We start from the raw sequence: 20,621 nt of genomic DNA, 5'->3' as shown, positions 1-20,621 counted from the left end.
TATCATGTTATGAAAATAAAACTAATGATAAAAATTTTATACAAAACTAAGGGAAGTGAAAGATATTGAAAACACTTTCCTTGTTTTTGTTTGTTTGTTTGTTTGTTTGTTTTAAATGCTTACCCCAGTGGTTGGTGATTATAAGTGCTTAATGATTATAGTTGGCCAAATACATTTTGTAGTATCATATATAGTTGAAATAGCATGAGACTTGATGTTAGGAACAATATGTACAAGTGATTTGGAAGACATCAGGAAACATGTTTACTGTGGGCCTATTTTACACCAGGTACTGTTGTTTTCTGGTTTTTTTTCTCATTTAATTTTTATAATTAACCTATCATAGGTGAATTTCATGAGAGAAGGGGAAAAAGAACAAAGGAAGGTTCCATACATAAATGATGCATTCAAACTAATGAAGGCCAAATATTTCATGAAGTTTGTATAAAGAAAATTGGGAAATGACACACTGAAAAACTATTGTTAGACTCCCTAGAACCAGAATTTCAGCAGTCAATACAGTTGCGTTGACAGGAGACAATTTATTATTATTATTATTTTTTAAATTCAGAAGCCAGTTTTGGTTTTATGGCTAAATAAGAACTATGCACATAAGCTGTTTAATGGGTATAAACTGGAACATATTTAAGAGTCATTATTGCATATAAAATAATTTACCATGGGATTGGTCTTTCACAGTAAGGGGCAGATTAAGATTCAAGCCTGGATCTGTATGAATTGTTATCTCTGTTCTCAGTTAATTTCAGAGATGTATTTTTCATAAAACCAAAATGTATTTTTGTCCCTCTTAAAATAGAAGTGGAGTGTATGAGAGATTCATACACACACACACACACACACACACACACACACACAACACACAATGAGAAAAAAAGATGCAGGGCAGATAAACACAAAAGACTCTACAAAGATATTCAATCTACTAAAAACAGAAGTTAAAACTAAAAAAGGTTTTAAAAGTAACATCAAGCTTACAGTTATCTTCTTGTTTAAGTAAAACCAACAGTAGCAAAAACGGACTTATAGAAATCCACTCTTTATTAATGAAGCAAAAGATCAACTAGCATTTATAGAATAATTTGAAGGAAGATATTCTTTTAGTTATTCATACAAATGTCCAGTATTTTACCATAAACTATATAGATGTGGCTTTTCCTAATAGCCATAGTTCCTTTACTCCAGCTTTTCCCAGAGCATAAATAAGGCAACAGTGAGGAAAACTAGCTTTTTCAGAGTGATATCTGCATAGAGTTTCATCAAATGTCTAAAAATGTTAAACATAATATTTTAAATTTAAATATTTCAGGCTCCTGGCTCACAAGGTTGTTAAGTAAATGGAACATGACTTTCTAAGTCAATTATGTCTAACCAACTACTTACTTCAGAAACTTTTATATAACACACAAAATATAATGGCTATTTTATTTACTTATGTTATCATTTAATGTTCAGAACATCTGGCGTATTGTAGACACTCAATAAATACTTCCAAATAAATATGTGGAATGAATAATCTGATAAATGCATGAACAATTGATGAAGTAGATTATGGCGTTAAATTACCATGGAAATATCACAGGCTTCAAAGAAGGCCACACATTTCTTTTAAGATAGACTCAGAACAGTATGAGTAAATACCAATAGTCTTCAACATGTACAAAAAATACATACAGAAAGCTGTCCTGGTAAGACTTGTGGGGCATCTTTTAGAGCTCCAGGACTTGTTGGAGAAATAACAGAAATGGAAGGCCTTTCCATCTTCTGAGATTCAAAGGAACTTGAACCTGAAATAAAAAATAAATAAAAATGAAAAAATGAAAAAATGAAAAAATTAAGTAATCTTCAGTAACATATTTATAACATTTGTGAGGGGAATAAATATTTTTTATAAAATGTTAACTGCATCTGTTATTTGCATAAAACCATAATTAAAAACCATTAATACCAGCAGAACCTATTTTCAATTGGATAGTAACAGAAAGTTATCACGTTGTCCTCTTTGATTAATTGCCTATTTGAAAGGTATTTAAAATGATATAATCAGATGTATTTATTCGCTTCAATTTGTAGATATTGATTTTCTACATTTCTAGAGGGTATTGTTCAGTTTAGGTCCTTGTAAAGCCTCACATGTAGGTGAAAGGTTCCACACTTTTAGTGATAAGAAAGATGGTACACATTACATTAATTATATTGGCTAAAGAATCATCCAATTTGAACTATCCTTACTGAAATTAGAATACATGCATATATAACATAATTTATGAGTATATCTAAACCTGCAATTCAACCCTGTTTTAACATAAGATTTACCATCCATCTCAGTTTAGCTCTTGCAATCTAAACACTGAATGTTGTCAGAGAATCCTGTCTCTAGGGATTCATCACAAGTGACTTGCTTCACCTTCTTGTGGAGGAGGCTGGCTCCCCACTCAGCCAATCAGTGAGGCTCCTCTCTCTCCTTTTTCAAATGAAAACTCTTTCTTCCCATATCACTGTTAAAGCATACCCCGACACCATCAGCAGTATAAAATTGCTGCATAATGCTATTATCCTAGCAAGTATAACCTTGAACCCACAGCCATTTAAAACTTAGCTTTACTGATAAAAAACTATTTATGGAGCATTGCTTGAGGATATGTCATCCACACATTTTTTTCCCTATGCATATAAATTAAGCTTAAATAAAGCCATATATCATCATTCTGTGGCCGCCAAAGACTTTTAACTATAAGAAAAAGTGCTACAAAATTCTTTGTTCGGATGTCTTCTTTATCAAGTATCCTTAGGATAACTGTTTCCTTGGGTCTCAGTACAAGAATGCTGTTGCTTCTAACAATCAGTTTGCTTTTAATATTAGAGCAGTTTATCCTTAAACAGTATCAACACTTTAAATTATGCATTTTTGGTTCCATTTCCCTTTGTGTACGGGTTATGAGAAAGCTCAAAACCAAACATGAGCTCATCTCTAGCCGGTATGCACAACATGATGGTATGCATTTGATATACTAACCTAACCTCTGGTTCCTCATTTATCTCACTCATATATTTCATACCTCTTTACAACCACTGTCACTTGTTTTCCCCTTAAGTCACCATGTATTTATATTTTTATTAGCTGGGGTACATAACATTTGGTGATCGAAGTCAAATATTATTAATTCAACGCTGATCCACAGCAAAGTAAATATTTGGGTCACTTCCACATTCTCATTGAAAACTTCATTACTTGTTTATACTTTATTGTACACATTGTCATCTTCTCTTACCTGAAGTGTCTTTAATGCTCATTAGATAATTCAACACTCTAGCCTCACTGTCCCTTGACCCACTTATATCCATTGTACTTTACCTTTATTCCACACACTCACTTCCATGATCATACAGGATGCTGATGTGCTGCTTTCAGCCCATCTGTTAACGTGCCAGTTTCCTTCACTATACTGCTCATGAGACTGACCTAATTACCAATCAAACTGAATAATCCCTGGATAATAAATTTTTATGTACAGCAACTAGAACTACTACCGATACAATAACTGATGCAGAAAGGTATTATCGCCAGTAAAGATTTTTGTAGATCAAAAAAAAAGTAGAAAAAGAAAAATCTTAAAATGGAATTTTGAGTTTCCAATGTTTGTCATGGTTGACAACTTCTGATATCTTTGGATATAACCTTAGTATAGTAACATCAATTCATTTATATCAAATATCTGAAGAAAATGGAAAATCTTTATTTTTCAATATTTATTCAATTTTGTTCACTAACAAGGAAATCTTATACTCACTGGACTCCAGTGGAGGATGGGAGCTCTCGGGAATCCGTGGAATGTCACTAAAAGAAACAGGGTATGGTGAAAATCCCATTAGCTAAAATACCCTGCCTGAGGCAATCACAGCCACATTTTAGTTCAGTGGTGTGAAAAGTCCTTTTGGGTTTTTACAGGTGTGGAAATGGACAGGAGTTACTATTAAGGCAAGTACTAATGTGCATGAATGTCAAACACCACACAAAAATAAAAACTGCAGTAAAAATAAGTTTTTACATATTTAATAGCAAAACACTTTAACATGACAACAATCAGACTAATATTGTGGCTAAAATTACCACAATATTTTTACTACCAAAACAGCAGGTTTTGGAAATAAAAAAATGTTAAAGGTAATATTTTACTTCAATTCTAGAAAATCAAAATGACACATATTTTACAAATCAGTAATATGCTTTACAAACACATCTGAAAGAGTTTACTGAATGAAAGGGATGGAAACATCTCTTGATAATAAAATAATGTGGTGAATATCATGGGCAAAGTTAATAAAATGAAAAGGATGAATTGCTTTGAAAATTAAAAATGATACAAGCTTGCAACAAAAAAGCCAAAATACTTTATATATGTGAATATATAATTCATATACACATATATAACCCTATATAGAGATTCATATCTCTATACTGAAGTTAGCTAAATATATGGTCATTTACTATATGATTAGAAAGTGACTTGTGAGAACACCCATTTCTGTCACACTCACAAATTACTCTGAATAAATATTTAATGTAACCTCAGCTTAATCCATTTATTCACTGTGACCTTAGCAACCCTGGACCAGCTTGGTTTAGGAATTGTGCTGCACAGAACTAACTACCTCTGATTTTCCACAGATATTTTAGTATAAATTTAAGGAGATCAACAATATGCAAGTATTAACATAACATATTAAAGCAGACTGGAGTAACCTCGTACCAATAGAATTATTAGATAATATTGTTTAAGAATTTTGAACTACTTACCTTGTTATCTAACTTCAGTGTGATTTTCTTTGCACTTTTGGGGGGAATAGAAACAAAAACAGTTTTCTCTGTTTGATTATCTTCCTGCCTCTCATTTCCCATTACAATTTATACCTCTTACAAATGACACTATGTCCTGTATTGTATATTTTATAAATACATGTTATTATATATTTTTGCATACTAATTTGTGTAAAATGAATGTTTTATATAATAATTAAGAGACTAATTTGCAATACTTAAGACACAAGAAACCAACTGTGTATCTTCTGCTACCTTCTTCTAAATTCATCTCAGCAAATTAAAAGAAATTTTTTAAAAATCCACAAACAATTTTATAGATAGTACAAGTTCTTTTAAAATCAGCCTGAGAGTCAATTATGAAAGTTTGAGTTTGGAACTCTAAAAGCAGGTACAAGCTTTGGATTTTATATATTTGTGAAAGAAAAACCAAGAAAAAGTTGTAAAAAAAAAATGTAAGTGATTTTGAATCAAAATTGATTTCATGTTAATTGCTTCAGTGATATTTTTAGTCACAAATTTCCACTCGATGTTTACACATGAGTGAGGTAGCAGAATAGTTCCAATAACAATTATAAGCATAAAGGTCAAGAATATTGTATTTGATAGGTTTGCAAAAATGGTCAATAACTTATGATGACTGATGTACTGATGTCTCTTAGACGTTGGGTTTTTTGTTTTGTTTACTATTTTATGTCTCTCTTTTTAAATTCATTTCCAATTACACCTGACATACAACATTATATTAGTTTCAGGGCTACAACATAGTAATTAGACATTCATATACCTTACAAAGTGATCACCCCCGTAGGTCTAGTACCCATTTCACACCATACACAATTGTTAAAATATTATTGACTCTATTCCCTGTCCTGTACTTTACACCCCCATGACTATATTTATAAGTGGTAATTCGTACTTCTTAATCCTTTATACTTTTTAAAACTATTTTTTCAGTTACAACTGAGATTCAGTATTATTTTATATTAGTTTTAGGTATACAGCATCGTGGTTAGTCATAATACCCTTTAGGTCCATCCATGTTGACACAAATGGTAAGATTTCATTCTTTTTTATGGCTGAGTAATATTCCATTGTATATCTGTACTACATCGTCTTTATCTGTTCGTCTACCGATGGACACCTAGGTTGCTTCCATATCTTGGCTATTGTAAATAATGCTGCAATGAAAATAGGGGGCATCTATCTTGACAATTTAGTGTTTTGGATGTCTTTGGATAAATACCCAGAAATAGAATTGCTAAGTCACATGGTAGTTCTATTTTTAATTTTTTGAGGAACTGCCATATTATTTTCCACAATGGTTAGATCATACAGATCAATGTGCGTATGTTATATTTGGAATGATTCTTGGAATCACTATGCCACGAAACTATGAATAAATATTTGCTTTCTCCTTGAAATTAATTACAGAACTACATTAAACATAGTTATTAAATATAGGTAGGATTATTTTTCTAGGTTCTAATAATTTCTCCATTAACTGAAAAATCAATGTCAGATTTGATTTTCATTTAAATATCATCTTTGTATTTCATATTCTTTTGAATTCCATAGTCCACAACAGTTTAGCATTTGGCTATGCACATTAGCACTTTTTAAATTATTTTTATACAAAAGTAAAAATAATGTTATTCCAGTCCACTTTAATTGTTAGTTTTTTAAAGTCACCATAAATTAATGATGTTTTAGCTGATTACTTTTAAACCACTATATATCTGAAAGTATTTGGCAATGTGCACAATGCTTGATTTAAAATTTTATTTTTTATACTTTTGATTCACTTTCCAATTACTTACCTCTTTTCCAGCCCCATATTTACCTCAGCACTAGAACAAATGTTATGTAAAACTAGCATAAATTATATAGTGTTGCTATTTTTAAAAAATGGAAATGTATAATACTTTTGCAAATGTCTTCAATGTTTACTCTTAATAATCGTCACTTAAAATTGGTTATAAGCTTGCCTTTATTTTGGAGGTTTATATATTAATATTATTGTTTGGAATATATGATCATACATTTTCATTCTTTTGAGAATTAGAATAATTATATTTCCTTGTATGTTTTGCATTGACATATATTCATGAGAACAAAAAATTCAGGTTACTTTTTCAACATAAAAATCTTTGATTAATGGCTCAATATTTTAAAAAACAGGAAATAAACGGAAATTATTTCCAAAAATATATTTAAACATTAAGCCAATTATAATGAGACAGTTCAAAATGCCTTTCAAAAAATTTTAGATGGGAAAACTGAATATTTTGGAACTGTGGGTTTGCCAGGAAAATATAACAATATGGGGAATTCTAAACACAGATACAGAAAATAACCCATTGGCTGTAGGTAATTAAATTATGCCAAAATGGAAGTTTTAAAAAATATCATATCAATTTTTATGATCAAGTAAATTTTTAAAAGATTTCATACTTGATTTTTAAATAAAAGTTGGCACTACCCATGGGTAAAGATATAGAAAAAATATTCTATTTTTTAATAATAGAAAAGTTCATGTAGACATATGAAATCATTACTATTTTAAATATCACAAGATGAATTTATTAGTGACTCTCTTTAAGGAAATAACTACACATTAAATTAGAATTACTAAAAATAAATAGTTCTATTATTAAAAGTAATATTTTACTTTATATTTTACTTCTAAAAATGCATATAAATAGTTTTTGATATTAAGATTATTAAATTGTGGAGCTTCTAAAATGTAGTGAAGAATATTCAGTATTCAGGTTTAAAAAAACTAAGAAATTTAAAAAATCTAAAATATATGCCCATAATTGAAGGAAAAAACTATCCATGTTAACATGTACTGTATGAATGTATAAACTTCTTTTTAAAACCCTGCTAATACATGTAATTCACTAAACTTAAGAAGTAAGTTTTTTTAGCCTTACCCAATAGGCCTTGAAACAATAATTTCAACTTGAGGTTCTGATTTTGATTCTAAAATAATGTTGTAAACTTCTTCATTTGTAGCTCCCGGCAGGGGTTTACCATTCCATTCTAGAACTTCATCCCCTTGAATTTAAAAAAAAGGGTATTTTTTTACCTTATATATTCTGTTTATTTTTCTTATCTTTTCTCTTTTTTACAAAGAAATGCAAAACATATACAAATAGTTTAAATGTCTAGGCTCTGCTCTCAAAAGAAAAGTGATTGCCATATAATGTCAGCTAAATGGTTCTTCTAAACACTTTCTTCTTTTCTTTCTTTTTTTTCTCTTTTTTTCCCCTATGAATACTACTGGTCACTGGAAACAGTACAATACAAAACTGTCTTTATCTTTTGAAATATACCAGAAATAACATAAAAATAATCTCATGCTATGGGATGGAATTAGCACAGCTTATTTGGAAACATTAAAAAATAATAATTAGCAGCATGCCCTCCATATAATAAAAGTAGGTGCCTCGAAATGTGAAGGATTCTTATTAAATTCTGCATAAATCCTGCTTTATTTTTGCAATTCGCATTTGTTAGCATGAATTTTCCAATTATAAGTCATGCTTCATTGTCTTCACTAGATGCATAACAGAATAAAAATGCATGAAAGGACTTGAATTCATACCCGTAGGGTAACGCAGGTAGCTATGGCAAAGTTACAAAGCAAGCAGATGTAAAACTGTTGCATGACAGTTAACCCACTTCCAGATGTTCATAACACACACATTCTATACATAATATATATCTATGAGCATTAAAATAAAATTAGGAAATATTTTTAAAATAATAAAATATTAATAGTACTCATTAGTTTATTACATATTCCAAGATTAATCAAGGAGAGTACATAATACAATGTTGTATTAGATGGCGTAACAATAGATGGGGTAACAGCTTAGTGTTGTTATTTTAATTAGAGTTTCACCAGAGATCATTTGGGAAATATTATTTATTTTCATAAATACTTAGAATAGTTTTAGGTCCCAAATGGTTCTCTGTCCAGTACCTTTCAATTCTCAATGGTAGAAATCAGTTAAAATATCCCAGCCTCAATGATATTTTGAGGCATCATAATTTATTTGGTTTCTGCTTATTTTGTTGTTCTCAGTGTCTATAACATTTTAGTAGCTAAATAAATATGTGGTGAACTAATGAATTAATATCATCATTACACATTTTAAAGCTAACCATAAACATGAAATCTTTTAGTTTTTAGCTGTTTTTTTTTAAGTAGAAATTTTTGTTCTAATGGGCATTTTAAAGTAACTCTTTTCCCCCCCAAATATTTGCTATACTCAAAAGTAAATATTTGAAAAGCACAAGCTGCTTTGGTTTGGTAAAAGTATGGTTATCACCAATAGCTAAATGACTTCTAATAGTTTGACCTAAAAGGTTCCCTAGAAATATTTATCAATTAGGCAACAAATATACTTCACTATGAGAAAAGAAATAAAATAATTACAAATTTAAACTGTATTAGGACTCTTCTAAATTTTTTTGACCAAGAGAAGAAATAAAGTTTACATCATGTGAATGTATATATGTATATGTGTGTGTATGAAAAAAAACATTTTCTGAAACAATACTTACCCTGATATTTTCTATTCTATTATGTTCTATTTCACTTTTTTAAAAAATGATGGATGAAAACCGTTAAATCAATTTTTTACCCAGTAATAAGTAGCAATCAACATTTTGCAAAAGCACTGCATTATAAAATTCTCCTCTTTTTAGACGGCAACCTGGAATCATAACTTTTAATATCAAATTAACTTTATTTTTTATTTACAAATCAATACCTCCTAAACCAGAAGGTGGTATCTTTAACGATATTTATTTACACATGAATAATCTCTTCAGGCAGAAATACAGATTATGATACAAAGATGACAAAGAGACTATCTATGCTTAAATTTGGTGGGGGAGAAATACAGAGCCAGGTAGTGCCACGGAGGTAGAAATTAGTTACTGCTCCAAGTGCGATATCAGAAAACACTTTAGAATTAAGGCAACTTTAGATGAGTTTTGAAGGATGCAAAGGATTTCAACAAGCAGAGCACGAGAGCAGAAAAGCAACCTGGAAGACTAGAGACACTGACTGGGTCTTGTAGGTTGAAACAGCTTGCCAGGGACCTACAGGTAGAGTGCCAGGGCTGCAGGGTAAAGTGATTGGTAATGGAAGTATCTGGAATTGTTAGTAGAGGACCAAGCTACAGAGCTTTGACTTGAGCAGATGATGACTGGGAGACACTGAAGGATCTTAAGAAGGAGAGCGTCAGAGTCCATTTTAAGTTTTTGATGATTATATCAAGGAGCGGTACAGTGCATGGACTTAAGGGGAATCTGCAGTAAAGAAAGCTATGGCAAGATTAAAGCAAGACTGCGAATGTTGAACAAAGGTCATGCCAATAAAAAAACACAGCACTGTGGTTTTATAGACCAATGATATTTATATGCAAATAGAAGGAAAAATAGTTCCTACATTATAATGGAAATCAAACAGAATATATGATCTAACTTTTTAAAATAATTTTTTGCAATACATCCATTGCTTAAAGTGAAAATACAAATATATTAGTATGTTTTATGCTTACTTAAGTTTAGCTTTTAACATTTTAGATCTAAGTTTCTCAGGCTCTAAGCACATAAGGGTGTTAAATAATGAAATTAATCACTAAGGGATATATTATACAAAAAAACTTTGCACTGACTCTCTTAAGTAATCTTCTACCAAAACACAAAGACAAAATCAAAAGGTGTTATTTTTATAATCTGATTTGCAAATTTAGAATTCTGTAGTTAAAGCTATCTTACACTGGAATGGTCAACAGAGATTCTTATACTTTGTAAAGCTTATTTTTGAGTTACTAAACAAGCAAAGACTCAGTTTACTAACAAAGTCACTCCTGATTGAGTTAGATGTAGAATCATAACTAGTCTCTGATAAGAAATAATGGTGCAGTGTACCTCTACACATCTTCAAAGTTGTATGTACAATAAATAAAGAAAAATCCCTGATTTGGATATTCTCCCTATACAACACTTGCATAGCACGTTCCTATCAAAGACAAAACATATGATTTTGAACTGATATCCTGGTAATCAATTACAATAAAATTGTCATTAACAGTCATAGAATATTTTTCTAAAGGTCTCAACAATTATAATCTTAAGGTATAAAAACTGAAAACATAGCCTAGAAATGTTCTCTTTCTGTGTGCTATGGGTTATTAATCTGTAATTTTATAGTTCAGTCTATTCTGTTTGTTTTATTCTTTTTTTTTAAATAATTGTCTTGCAAATGCATAAGCTGACACTCTAACCAAAATATTTCTACTAAATGTTGAATTAAACTGCGAAAATATGTTATTATGATTTTAACTAAAATGAAAAGTAAACAATTTGTCAAAATAGATTTTAAAGTATGTTGCTACTGAATATGGTACATTTGAATATATTAAATTATTTTATTATGTCATATTAATGTTTCAGAGCAATATAATATAACTCTCCAAATACCAAGAAGTAGCACATATGCATGAGTACAATATAGTATATTTAAATTAAAAATATATAATCTGTGTATGAAATATGATTGGGATTATATCTTATTTAAAACACTGCTACTGAATAAGTTTTTTGCGACCACTATGAAAAACTTCATTATAATTACTACAGCTATACAAACCATATAAAATAGTGATATTTTTTCACAAGGCTAAATTGTTTATATTTTTGTAGCAACATCATGAAGCCATTTACGAAAAAGATAAATCCTTCAGCATTTTGCATCTATTTATTTTTACATAAATAAAAAAGATTCCAAACCTTACTCTCTCCAAACTGCTACTGATGTATAGTTACCTATTATTGCAATCAGTAAGTATCCATATCAGGAAAAAAAACTTTATTCATGCATAAAAATTATTTACTTAACTGACTTATATATAACTTACCCCAAATTGAAAACCACCAACTCATGCACAGAGTACCCATTGTTTAAATGTTAAAAAAGAAACTTTACCTGCTCTTAAGTGTCCAACTACATCTGCAAGGCTACCCTTCTTTACTTTGGTGATGAAGGCACCAAGGCGTCCTAAGTCAGTCATTTTTCCTCCAACAACCTGGATAATTATAAATTTATAAGTTCCCAAGACTCATCTTGACATGTAAGTTTATTAGGAATTAATCATATAGTCCTTTAGGATACATTTAGTGTAGGGACACTAATGAAGTGAAACAGGTTTTTGATTAATGGAGCTAACAGAGTAGTTTTAAAAAGAAAACATCTCATTACATTTGAGATGACCATGTGTCCTAAGGAAGCTTATATATCGATTATTTATATTGACCTAACAAAACAAGGAGACCATGAATAATGTATACCCTTAGAAGACAAGTGCTAGATCTCCCCTACTTACCAACAAATAGCATGTGTTTACATTTGAGTTTATTTTTCTTTATCCTCTCAATTCATGCCCACCATTTAAATTATATTTCTACACGCATATAATGCCCATTGTTACATCAGATCTTGATTTCTTTTGTATATTTTCAGTAGAATACAGGTCTAAGACAAAAAGACTGGGAATTCAAACCAAGGGCAAGCTAGTTTTCGGAAGTAATTTACCACGGTCAAAGAGTAATCCCCTAGGTTCATCTTTGCTACTGACCATCTCCATGACCTCATCATTTGAAATATATGTGTCCCAATCTAACTCTCAAAGTCTGAGCTATATTACTCAATATTTAACACTTACATCCAGCTTTTCCACTGTAACTGAAATATATCTGAAAGTTTCTAAGTTAATTTTTTAAGTGGGAAGGATATTTTCAAAGGTTGAGGTTGATGTGCACTTCTTAGAGATATGCTCATTATTGGAGGTGATCAGGATTATTTCATAGCAAGAGAAATGAATGGTTATAATTAATTAATTATTGATTATTAATTAAAAATCAACAAAGTGAAACCATTAAGCACATCGAGTGAAAAAAAATATTTGGATAAACAGTCAATGGTTTTGAAGAGGTCAAACTATCACCCAATTGTATTATAATCTCCTGGTAAATATTTTGAAGCCACATCTTTAAATGTTTCTCTAAGTTTCTGAAAGCAAATAAAACAATGTGATTTGATACACATACACATGTGCACACATAAGTAAACTGTATATATACATATATGTGTATATATATATATTCCTACAATAAAATACAATCTTTTATAATTTATTAGTTTTCCTTATCGCTGTTAGAAGGCAATTAATATTCTTAAAAAATACAGTTTACTTTTTTGGTATTATCATAAATTCTACTGCACTTAGGAAACCATCTCTTCATTGATGTTTTATGTTCCTTGGCAAGATTATAATAAAATTATGTAGTCTACGTTATCTAACTTTACTACCATCCATTAAAACTTTCTGATATAAAAATCGTCCTTGAACTTTATATTCAGAGAAAAATTATTTAGTTTTCCTATATTTTATTGCAGTTTCCTAACATATCTATATGCTATGTAAATAAAATGGTTTTAAAATATTACCCCAGATAAAAATACTAAATCTACCATAAGACATCAATACAATACATTCACAAAATATATTCACTAGAAGGACTTTATTTGGAAAAGAGGAAGCTCTTTAAAAATCATTGTTAGAAACTTTGTTGAACCCAGTCCATACTGTAACTCACCCTTTAAGAAACACTTTAAACCAGCATACTTACTTTTAGACCCAGTAATGCACCTGATTCTTTGGGCATGGTTGTTCTCTTGTTAAGAATAACACGTCCAATTAATCGGTCCCCCTCTTTAGATGGTTGCCACGTTACAGGATGCTATTAACACATGAATAAATTTAAAGAACATAAGTTGTTTTTTACCATGACATAAGTTCCTTACTTAAGACACTCTAGAGAGGGAACTTGCGATTCTGGTGGGCTCTATTCATGGCTTATAACAGTTTCCATTTACAACTAGCTATATTTGATTTGCAGTAGACACTTAGTATACTAAGTAGTTCTAAAAGTAGTCAGCAACTAAATACATCTCTAAAAAAATAGTTCTGAGATGAAATTAATTGAAATTTAATATATTTGCTTACATAAAGAAAACTGATTCTGTATTTTAAGTTGTTAATGTTGATATCATTAACCAAAAATATCTCATTTTCATATAGTCATTATTTAATAACTGCTTTTTACTTAATTTAAAATTTGCTGTAACTATTATAACTTTTTTATTTAAAACTGTTCTGTTTTAAATGAAATCAACATTTGCTCTCATGAAATGTATAATGGGGCAGAGTAAGATTACTATCCATCACATATCAGACAAAGGACAATGAACAGCACACATTACCCCTCAATTTCAAACTATAACTTCAGAAAGCTTACCGAACTAATTGGTGATGTTTCCCGGCTATGCCACGTGGCAGGATCCAACCAGTAATAATCCAAGTCACCTGCACAATAGGAATAAAAGAAAAGAAAAGTGTAATGCTTTAAAGTGGAGAATGCTTTAATCACTTAAATACGACTTCTTCAATCTATAAAGTAAAGGGTTATGAATATCGTAAGTCTGAGTGTGTACATCCCAGAATGATACATACTGCATTGCAAAGGCTATGACCTGAATCATTGGAATAAAAGTGTTACAAATGCACTTCATACTACGGGCGAGTTTCCTTTTCCTCTCATAAATCAGGCTAAAAACATACATAAAAAGTACCAAAAGTACTGGATTAATCCACCCTGCTTACCCTCAAATGACTATCCATACCAAGGTGCAGCTTGCCATCTAGTGATACTGGCTAAAATTTTATTCACTGAACTGAGATAAGTTTTAAAAGTTAAGAGTCTCCCTTTCTATTCTTCTGGATATCGTATTTTTCAGAATTATTCTCTGGACTCCATCCTCTTACCACTGAAAAACAGGACACAAACTTTTAGGACATGGTGCTAAGTAATTAAATATGAAGAATAACTTTTAGCAAAAGAGTACATGTATATAAGAGTATTCAATTTTACTAAAGCCATAAAAAATACTTTTAAAATCCTAACTTTGAAAACATGAATTTATGAACCTTTAATTTTTCTTTTTTTGGCTTAAAAATATAATGCTAAAGAAAGCATCTGATAACAAAAAAATAATCAAAAGCAGCAGTGCTTTCCAATAATGGAAAGGATACAGTGGGTAAGCCATGTGTGAAAATGACCTTTTACATTTTATATATCACATTAAGTCAATGAAAAGTTTTCTCCCTATGGATGTTGAAAGAGAAAAATAAGAGAATGAGTAAAGCACGCTAGCTAACAGTGAGATGTCTAGCTGACGTGGAAAAACAGGTTTGGCTGGTATCTGAAGGTCATTAAGACTTTTTATATAGATGGTAGACATGGCAATTATTGACACTATAAATATAATAGAAAATAAAAAAATTAAATATGCAGGCATAAAAATCCATCCACTTCGATTCCTTAGTAGCTGCTCCCTTTTGCTTTTATATAATATCTTAGAAGGGTTGATTGAGAATGTTTATATAGACTACAATAAATGCGAAAACATTCCTCATATATCTCATGTAGATAACAGAAGTATATTCTGCGAAAGGGTGAATATTAGAAATTACATGAGCAGAAACTGTATTCCGTTAAAATTTACTCTACATGGAGTCCATGACCTCTCAAAATCACACACTTTAAAATGTATGCATGACTCGGTGCCGATGTCATAGATTTTTAATCTTCTACTGGACCACCTCAGTTAATGGAATATAAAAAGGTTTGTAAAAGGAAAGATTTTTACCTCCTTTATTTTTACTGTTTACAATATTCACATGTATATTTTTAAAGCTGTTGTGTCTTTAGTATTATGACACCATTCCTGTTGAAAAAAATACTTATAATAATAATAAAATTAAAATTAAGTAGTGACTACACATGTTCAAAAGATTATTTCAATTCATAAAGCTTTCTCCCCAAAATTTCATAAACCTGTAATAAAGCCTGATGACTTGTTAATTACTGATTCATTTTGAAATACTGTGACAAAAATAGAAGTCCTGAGATAAAATGAATAATTACTAATTTGAAAGCTGCTTCGCGATGTCTTTGCAGTAAAAAAAAAAAATGACAAAAATCCATCTTATTTGAAAGATTTCAAGAAAACAAAAGATTGTTGTGTTCTTCAATAATTTCACTTATATCTTAAAACCTATACACCTTGGGATCCTTTTCTGGCTTATGACTCAATTTCTCATATGGTGGTTGAAACCTGTGTTTCACTCACCTTGTCCTAAGTAAATCTAGATATACATACATCTGGAGAATGTTTGCTGTGCAAAAAGTGCTCCTTATATGTAAAGAACCCAAAGCTGAAGTTTCTGGTATATTTTGGTGATGATACCAAGAACACTTTACTGTGAAAACACTGCTTTCAGGCAATGTTATTCTATCATGTCTAAGCTTTTTAGGCTAATGGTCTTGAATGGAGATGGGAAATATATATGCACATTCTCATGTGCAGCCAGCACTAATTCTTACATTATCCTGACAGTGGCAATATGGATGCTATCGATTTTGAAGCTTCGAAAAATTTTTTCCCCAATTTTGGACATAGTATTGTAGGTATCTACTAAAATTGCTAATGAATGTAAATGTAAAAATGCATTCAGTATTTTAGTATACAATTAGACTTCCTTCACATTCTAAACAGTTTCTAAAAGTTTTCTTACCACTAATTTCATTATCACTCATTAAAATGTAACATTTTTTGCTTAAACACTTACAAAAATAAATTCTAAATATGTACTTTAAACAATTTTTCTTCTTTCCATGTAATTACTAAATCTTAAAGATATTATTGACTTTTTAAGTACTCTAATTTGTCTCAATAAGTCACATCTCTCTATTATTAATGGAATAAGCAACACTAAACAAACTTCCTCCTAAATATTCAGACTCTAGTATTTCATTAATATAAAACATTTTCATTGATTATTTTTCTAGTAGGTGATTAAAGATATTGATTTCAAGTGGCCTAGCTACAAAATGATAAATTAATGGTATTTGCTTAAGGAATTAATATGAAAGCATTTGGTTCTAATGTTCACTATAACTATAAAGGAATAAATTTACTGTTATCACTAACTTAGTTCCAGGGAATATATCAAATGCTCGAGTCCACTGAAATGGCTCAAGCGCATAAAGAGCCAAGTTCAACGTAGTGTTATAATTTTAAGCATTATTTTTTGTGAAGAATTTAAAAACAGACTTTTATCCTATCCCTTGTGAAAAAAATAGGTTAAACTTAATATAAAATCACACAACTTTCATTGTACAAATAAAAGTCAGTCAAATGACATGAGCCTTCTGTAAAGAACACTAGCTTTTTGTAAACCCAGATCATTATGATTAAAGTATATAACAAGGCAGAAACATGCATTTCTATGATTTAAAATTCTGTATCTTATGTCTGAGATCAAACCACGATGGATTCTAATAAGACCAAAGGCAACTGAACAAAAACATACATCCTAAATAACACAGATGCAGAATGGAGTATGTATGAGTATATGACATTTATATGGAGAAAACAATAACTCTAATTTCATGCATTCCATATTTAACAATTTACATGGCAGTTACACTTCACCAAGTGGAATGTTCATCTAATGTGCAGGTAGTAAAGGAAAGGTTATCTACATAAAAGCCTTGAAGTATTAGAAAATGTGGACTTCTTTATCTTGAGGAAAAAGACACAGCATATTTTTAATAGCACTATAATGAATGGTGAGTAAAGATGGGACTCAAACTAATTACAAGATTGCCAACTCTGCCCAATTCCAAATATATATTCATCTCAAAAATTAAATTGTCCTATCTATATAATAGATTGTTGCTATTCAAAAAGATTACAAAACTCACAGACCAAAATTCAGATGAATCATCCTTCACAGAGATTCCCTATACCACTGAAGTGTTTTCCTCTTTTATTTTTGTTTATCCTCTACAGCAGAATGTGTGTTGGTACTAAATAAAATTAAATAAATCCTAATCTACTTTATTATAGCACAGTATACAGACAAATTAAAACACTGGGAAAAATATATTTATTGAATGTCTATATGCAGCGCATACACAAAAACCAACTCAATTCTAAGAATGGGTTTTTAATTTGAGACAAGGTAGGGTACTTTTTAATTCTGAGTACCATGCTCAGCTCACATGAGTTAATAAATATTGCTTTGGTTATAATATGATAAAAGCATTTATATATTTTAACTCACTTTAATATTTTACAAGGACATTCTTTTCATAGACAGTACTTGAAATCCAAAATCTAAGAACTGAGATAAAAATCTTAACTTCTGATAAATATAATGAAAATACCCTTTTGAAATAATACCATTTCCTCATATTTTACAAGTCTATTCCTGATAATTTTATGTCTACAAAAGGAAAGAGTGTGTCCACTCCCACCCTAAATTATATATAGTAGTGGAGGTAACTTTGAAATAAGTCAGCAATAATTTGCTATGCAGCAAAGTCCTAGAAGGCGTCATTTCACCTAAACTAAACCAGCAGTCAGAGATAAGAAGCAATATTATTTAATAGGACTTACTTTCTAGGCATTAAAATAAAATGGGAAGATATACTTGTTAAATTAAATCCTTAACCATACAATCTGTGAAAAATTAAAGCCTATAAATACTACTATGTGTACCAATGCCAAACTACACGTCAGTATAAGTTCTTAGTATAGTAAAAATATTGGTGCCCAAATACGTTTTGATTTCGTTCAAAATCCACAACAATGTTCACTCTGCAATTTGATGGTAAATGCTGCATAATTAAGTTAACAGAGATGTGTGTCCCTTGAGTGCAAGGTCTGAGGCATGACTAGAGGCATCTCCAAGCCATGGGACTTCAGCAAGAACCTCTTCAGTAATTCTAAGTAACTTAAATTCCAATTTCTGGTTTGGGCCCAGGATACAACACACATACAGTGTCATTCCTTGGAAGAATTATGTTATCCCCAGCCCTTAGGTGTTCGTTAGAGTGGCAGTTCTCTAAATGCATGTTAGACATTTCACTTTCAAAATTCCTCTTTGTTCATAATGTGCTCTGCTTCTGTCATAAAACCAACAACATCACACACTCTCTCTCTCCCTCTCTGGTATATAAATCTGAAGGTTCAAGGAAATGCATCAACTATTATTTATAAAGTTAATGAGGTATCAAAGATGTTTATTATCAGAAATTATTTATACTCAATAGAACCTCCAGAGTTGAACTACCTCTAGAGAGAGATTAAATATTTGCTTGAGGGCTTGTGATGCCATTCCTGTGTTTTATAATTTTGCAGCACAGGAAAGGTGGCTAAGTAGCTGATCTACAAAAGGAGAATTGCATTAACATATTGGGCAGAGGTGGTACTTTTTGGGTTATATATGTTGTCTGGTGAAGTTGAGAGCTTTTTTGGAATGTAAACCCTACCAGCACACAAATTTACAAAGGAGCTATATGGAACTCAGAATCAACATTTCTGGCTGAACTCTGAACTCAGTCACGCATGTTAGCCCTCAACTTCGGAGATAATAACTCCTATAGCATTCTTTCAGGGGGAGGATGAGATAATGCACGTGAAATTGCTTCATAAACTATAAAGCACCACAGACATATGAGCTGTCATTAGAGTACAAAAATGTATACTAAAAAAGTATTTCCAATAATAATACTGATAAGCATTTCTCTCAATTCTAGTGCTATGTAAAACCTAAGAAAAGATACTTTTCTGTGCCCCACAGTTTACTTATTTGAAACCTTGAATAATCAGAGAACGGCACTATATTTTCTCTATTAGCATCACTATGTTACCTGATATTTATAATTAAGTGGATTTTTATACACCATACAAAACAGCTATTGTGCTAAAAAGAGCATTGTGCTAGAAGTTGGAGACTTGTGGGTCTAGTCCCAACTCTGCTGTATTAGGTGCATTATCTTGATAACAGCCCTTCATTTCTATAAACCTATTATCCTCTATAAAATGTGGAAAATGCCACTTTCTCGCACATCTAATGAGGATTAAATGAGATATGCCAACTTTGTAAATTATAAAAGACTTTAGAAATAATAGATTTTCTTGTATAATTACATAATTGAGATTAGCAATATGAAATCATTGTGTTAAGAGATACAATTTATAGTTGAATAGCTATCATAACTAATATAGGTAAAAATAAGTCATGTTTGTAAAATATGCCTTGAAATGATCTTAGAAAAAGCTTAAAGTCACTTTGTTTATAAAAATTATTAATTGGCCTGGTATAAACCAGATGCTCAAGTGCTCAGAATGAATGGATATTTCTTTAATTCCAATGGTTAAAGGATGAGAAAAAGAGCCATTACACACAGAAACAGTAACATAAATCTTCCTGTTAATTTCTGCAAAGCCAATGGGAGCCTAAGGGATTAAGAATCAGTACTTTTATAGTCAAGCAATTTATATATTAAAATATAGAGAGATTAACTCCTAACCAAAAATTTCTGGACTGTAAAGTAATTAATTTGGTCAGCTGGCATAATGTATCCTTAATCTAAATATAAGCACTTTTGTCATTTTTTTCTTTATATGATATTTTTATGCAAGAGAACAAAATACATCTAGTGTATAAACTAAATATTTGAAACTGAATTTCTCCAAATCGTGAAACAAGTTGGCATTTTATTCCTTTGTATATTTTTTTCTAGTGACAAGATATCCTAAAAATGTTTCCTTGAAATCAACATCTTT

The 20,621-nt window shown here is 30.6% G+C and overlaps 1 protein-coding gene across 50 annotated transcripts in view; it reads right to left on the bottom strand.

Annotated features, from left to right (window-relative positions):
* RIMS1 (regulating synaptic membrane exocytosis 1) overlaps positions 1-20,621 on the bottom strand; it is a 443,759-nt gene that overhangs the window by 139,784 nt on the left and 283,354 nt on the right. For all 50 annotated transcript variants that reach the window (XM_033103252.1, XM_033103253.1, XM_033103221.1 and 47 more), the window contains 6 exons: positions 14,219-14,286; positions 13,550-13,660; positions 11,847-11,946; positions 7,774-7,897; positions 3,810-3,856; positions 1,693-1,805 (listed from right to left, as the gene is read on the bottom strand). In XM_033103252.1, coding sequence (XP_032959143.1) covers positions 1,693-1,805; positions 3,810-3,856; positions 7,774-7,897; positions 11,847-11,946; positions 13,550-13,660; positions 14,219-14,286 — 563 coding nt within the window. The remainder of the gene's footprint in view (positions 1-1,692; positions 1,806-3,809; positions 3,857-7,773; positions 7,898-11,846; positions 11,947-13,549; positions 13,661-14,218; positions 14,287-20,621) is intronic.

Source organism: Rhinolophus ferrumequinum, chromosome 3 (genome assembly GCF_004115265.2).
Source record: "Rhinolophus ferrumequinum isolate MPI-CBG mRhiFer1 chromosome 3, mRhiFer1_v1.p, whole genome shotgun sequence".
NCBI classification, from domain to species: domain Eukaryota; kingdom Metazoa; phylum Chordata; class Mammalia; order Chiroptera; family Rhinolophidae; genus Rhinolophus; species Rhinolophus ferrumequinum.
The sequence above is the reverse complement of the archived record's forward strand: the minus strand, read 5'-3'. Positions and strand labels throughout refer to the sequence as shown.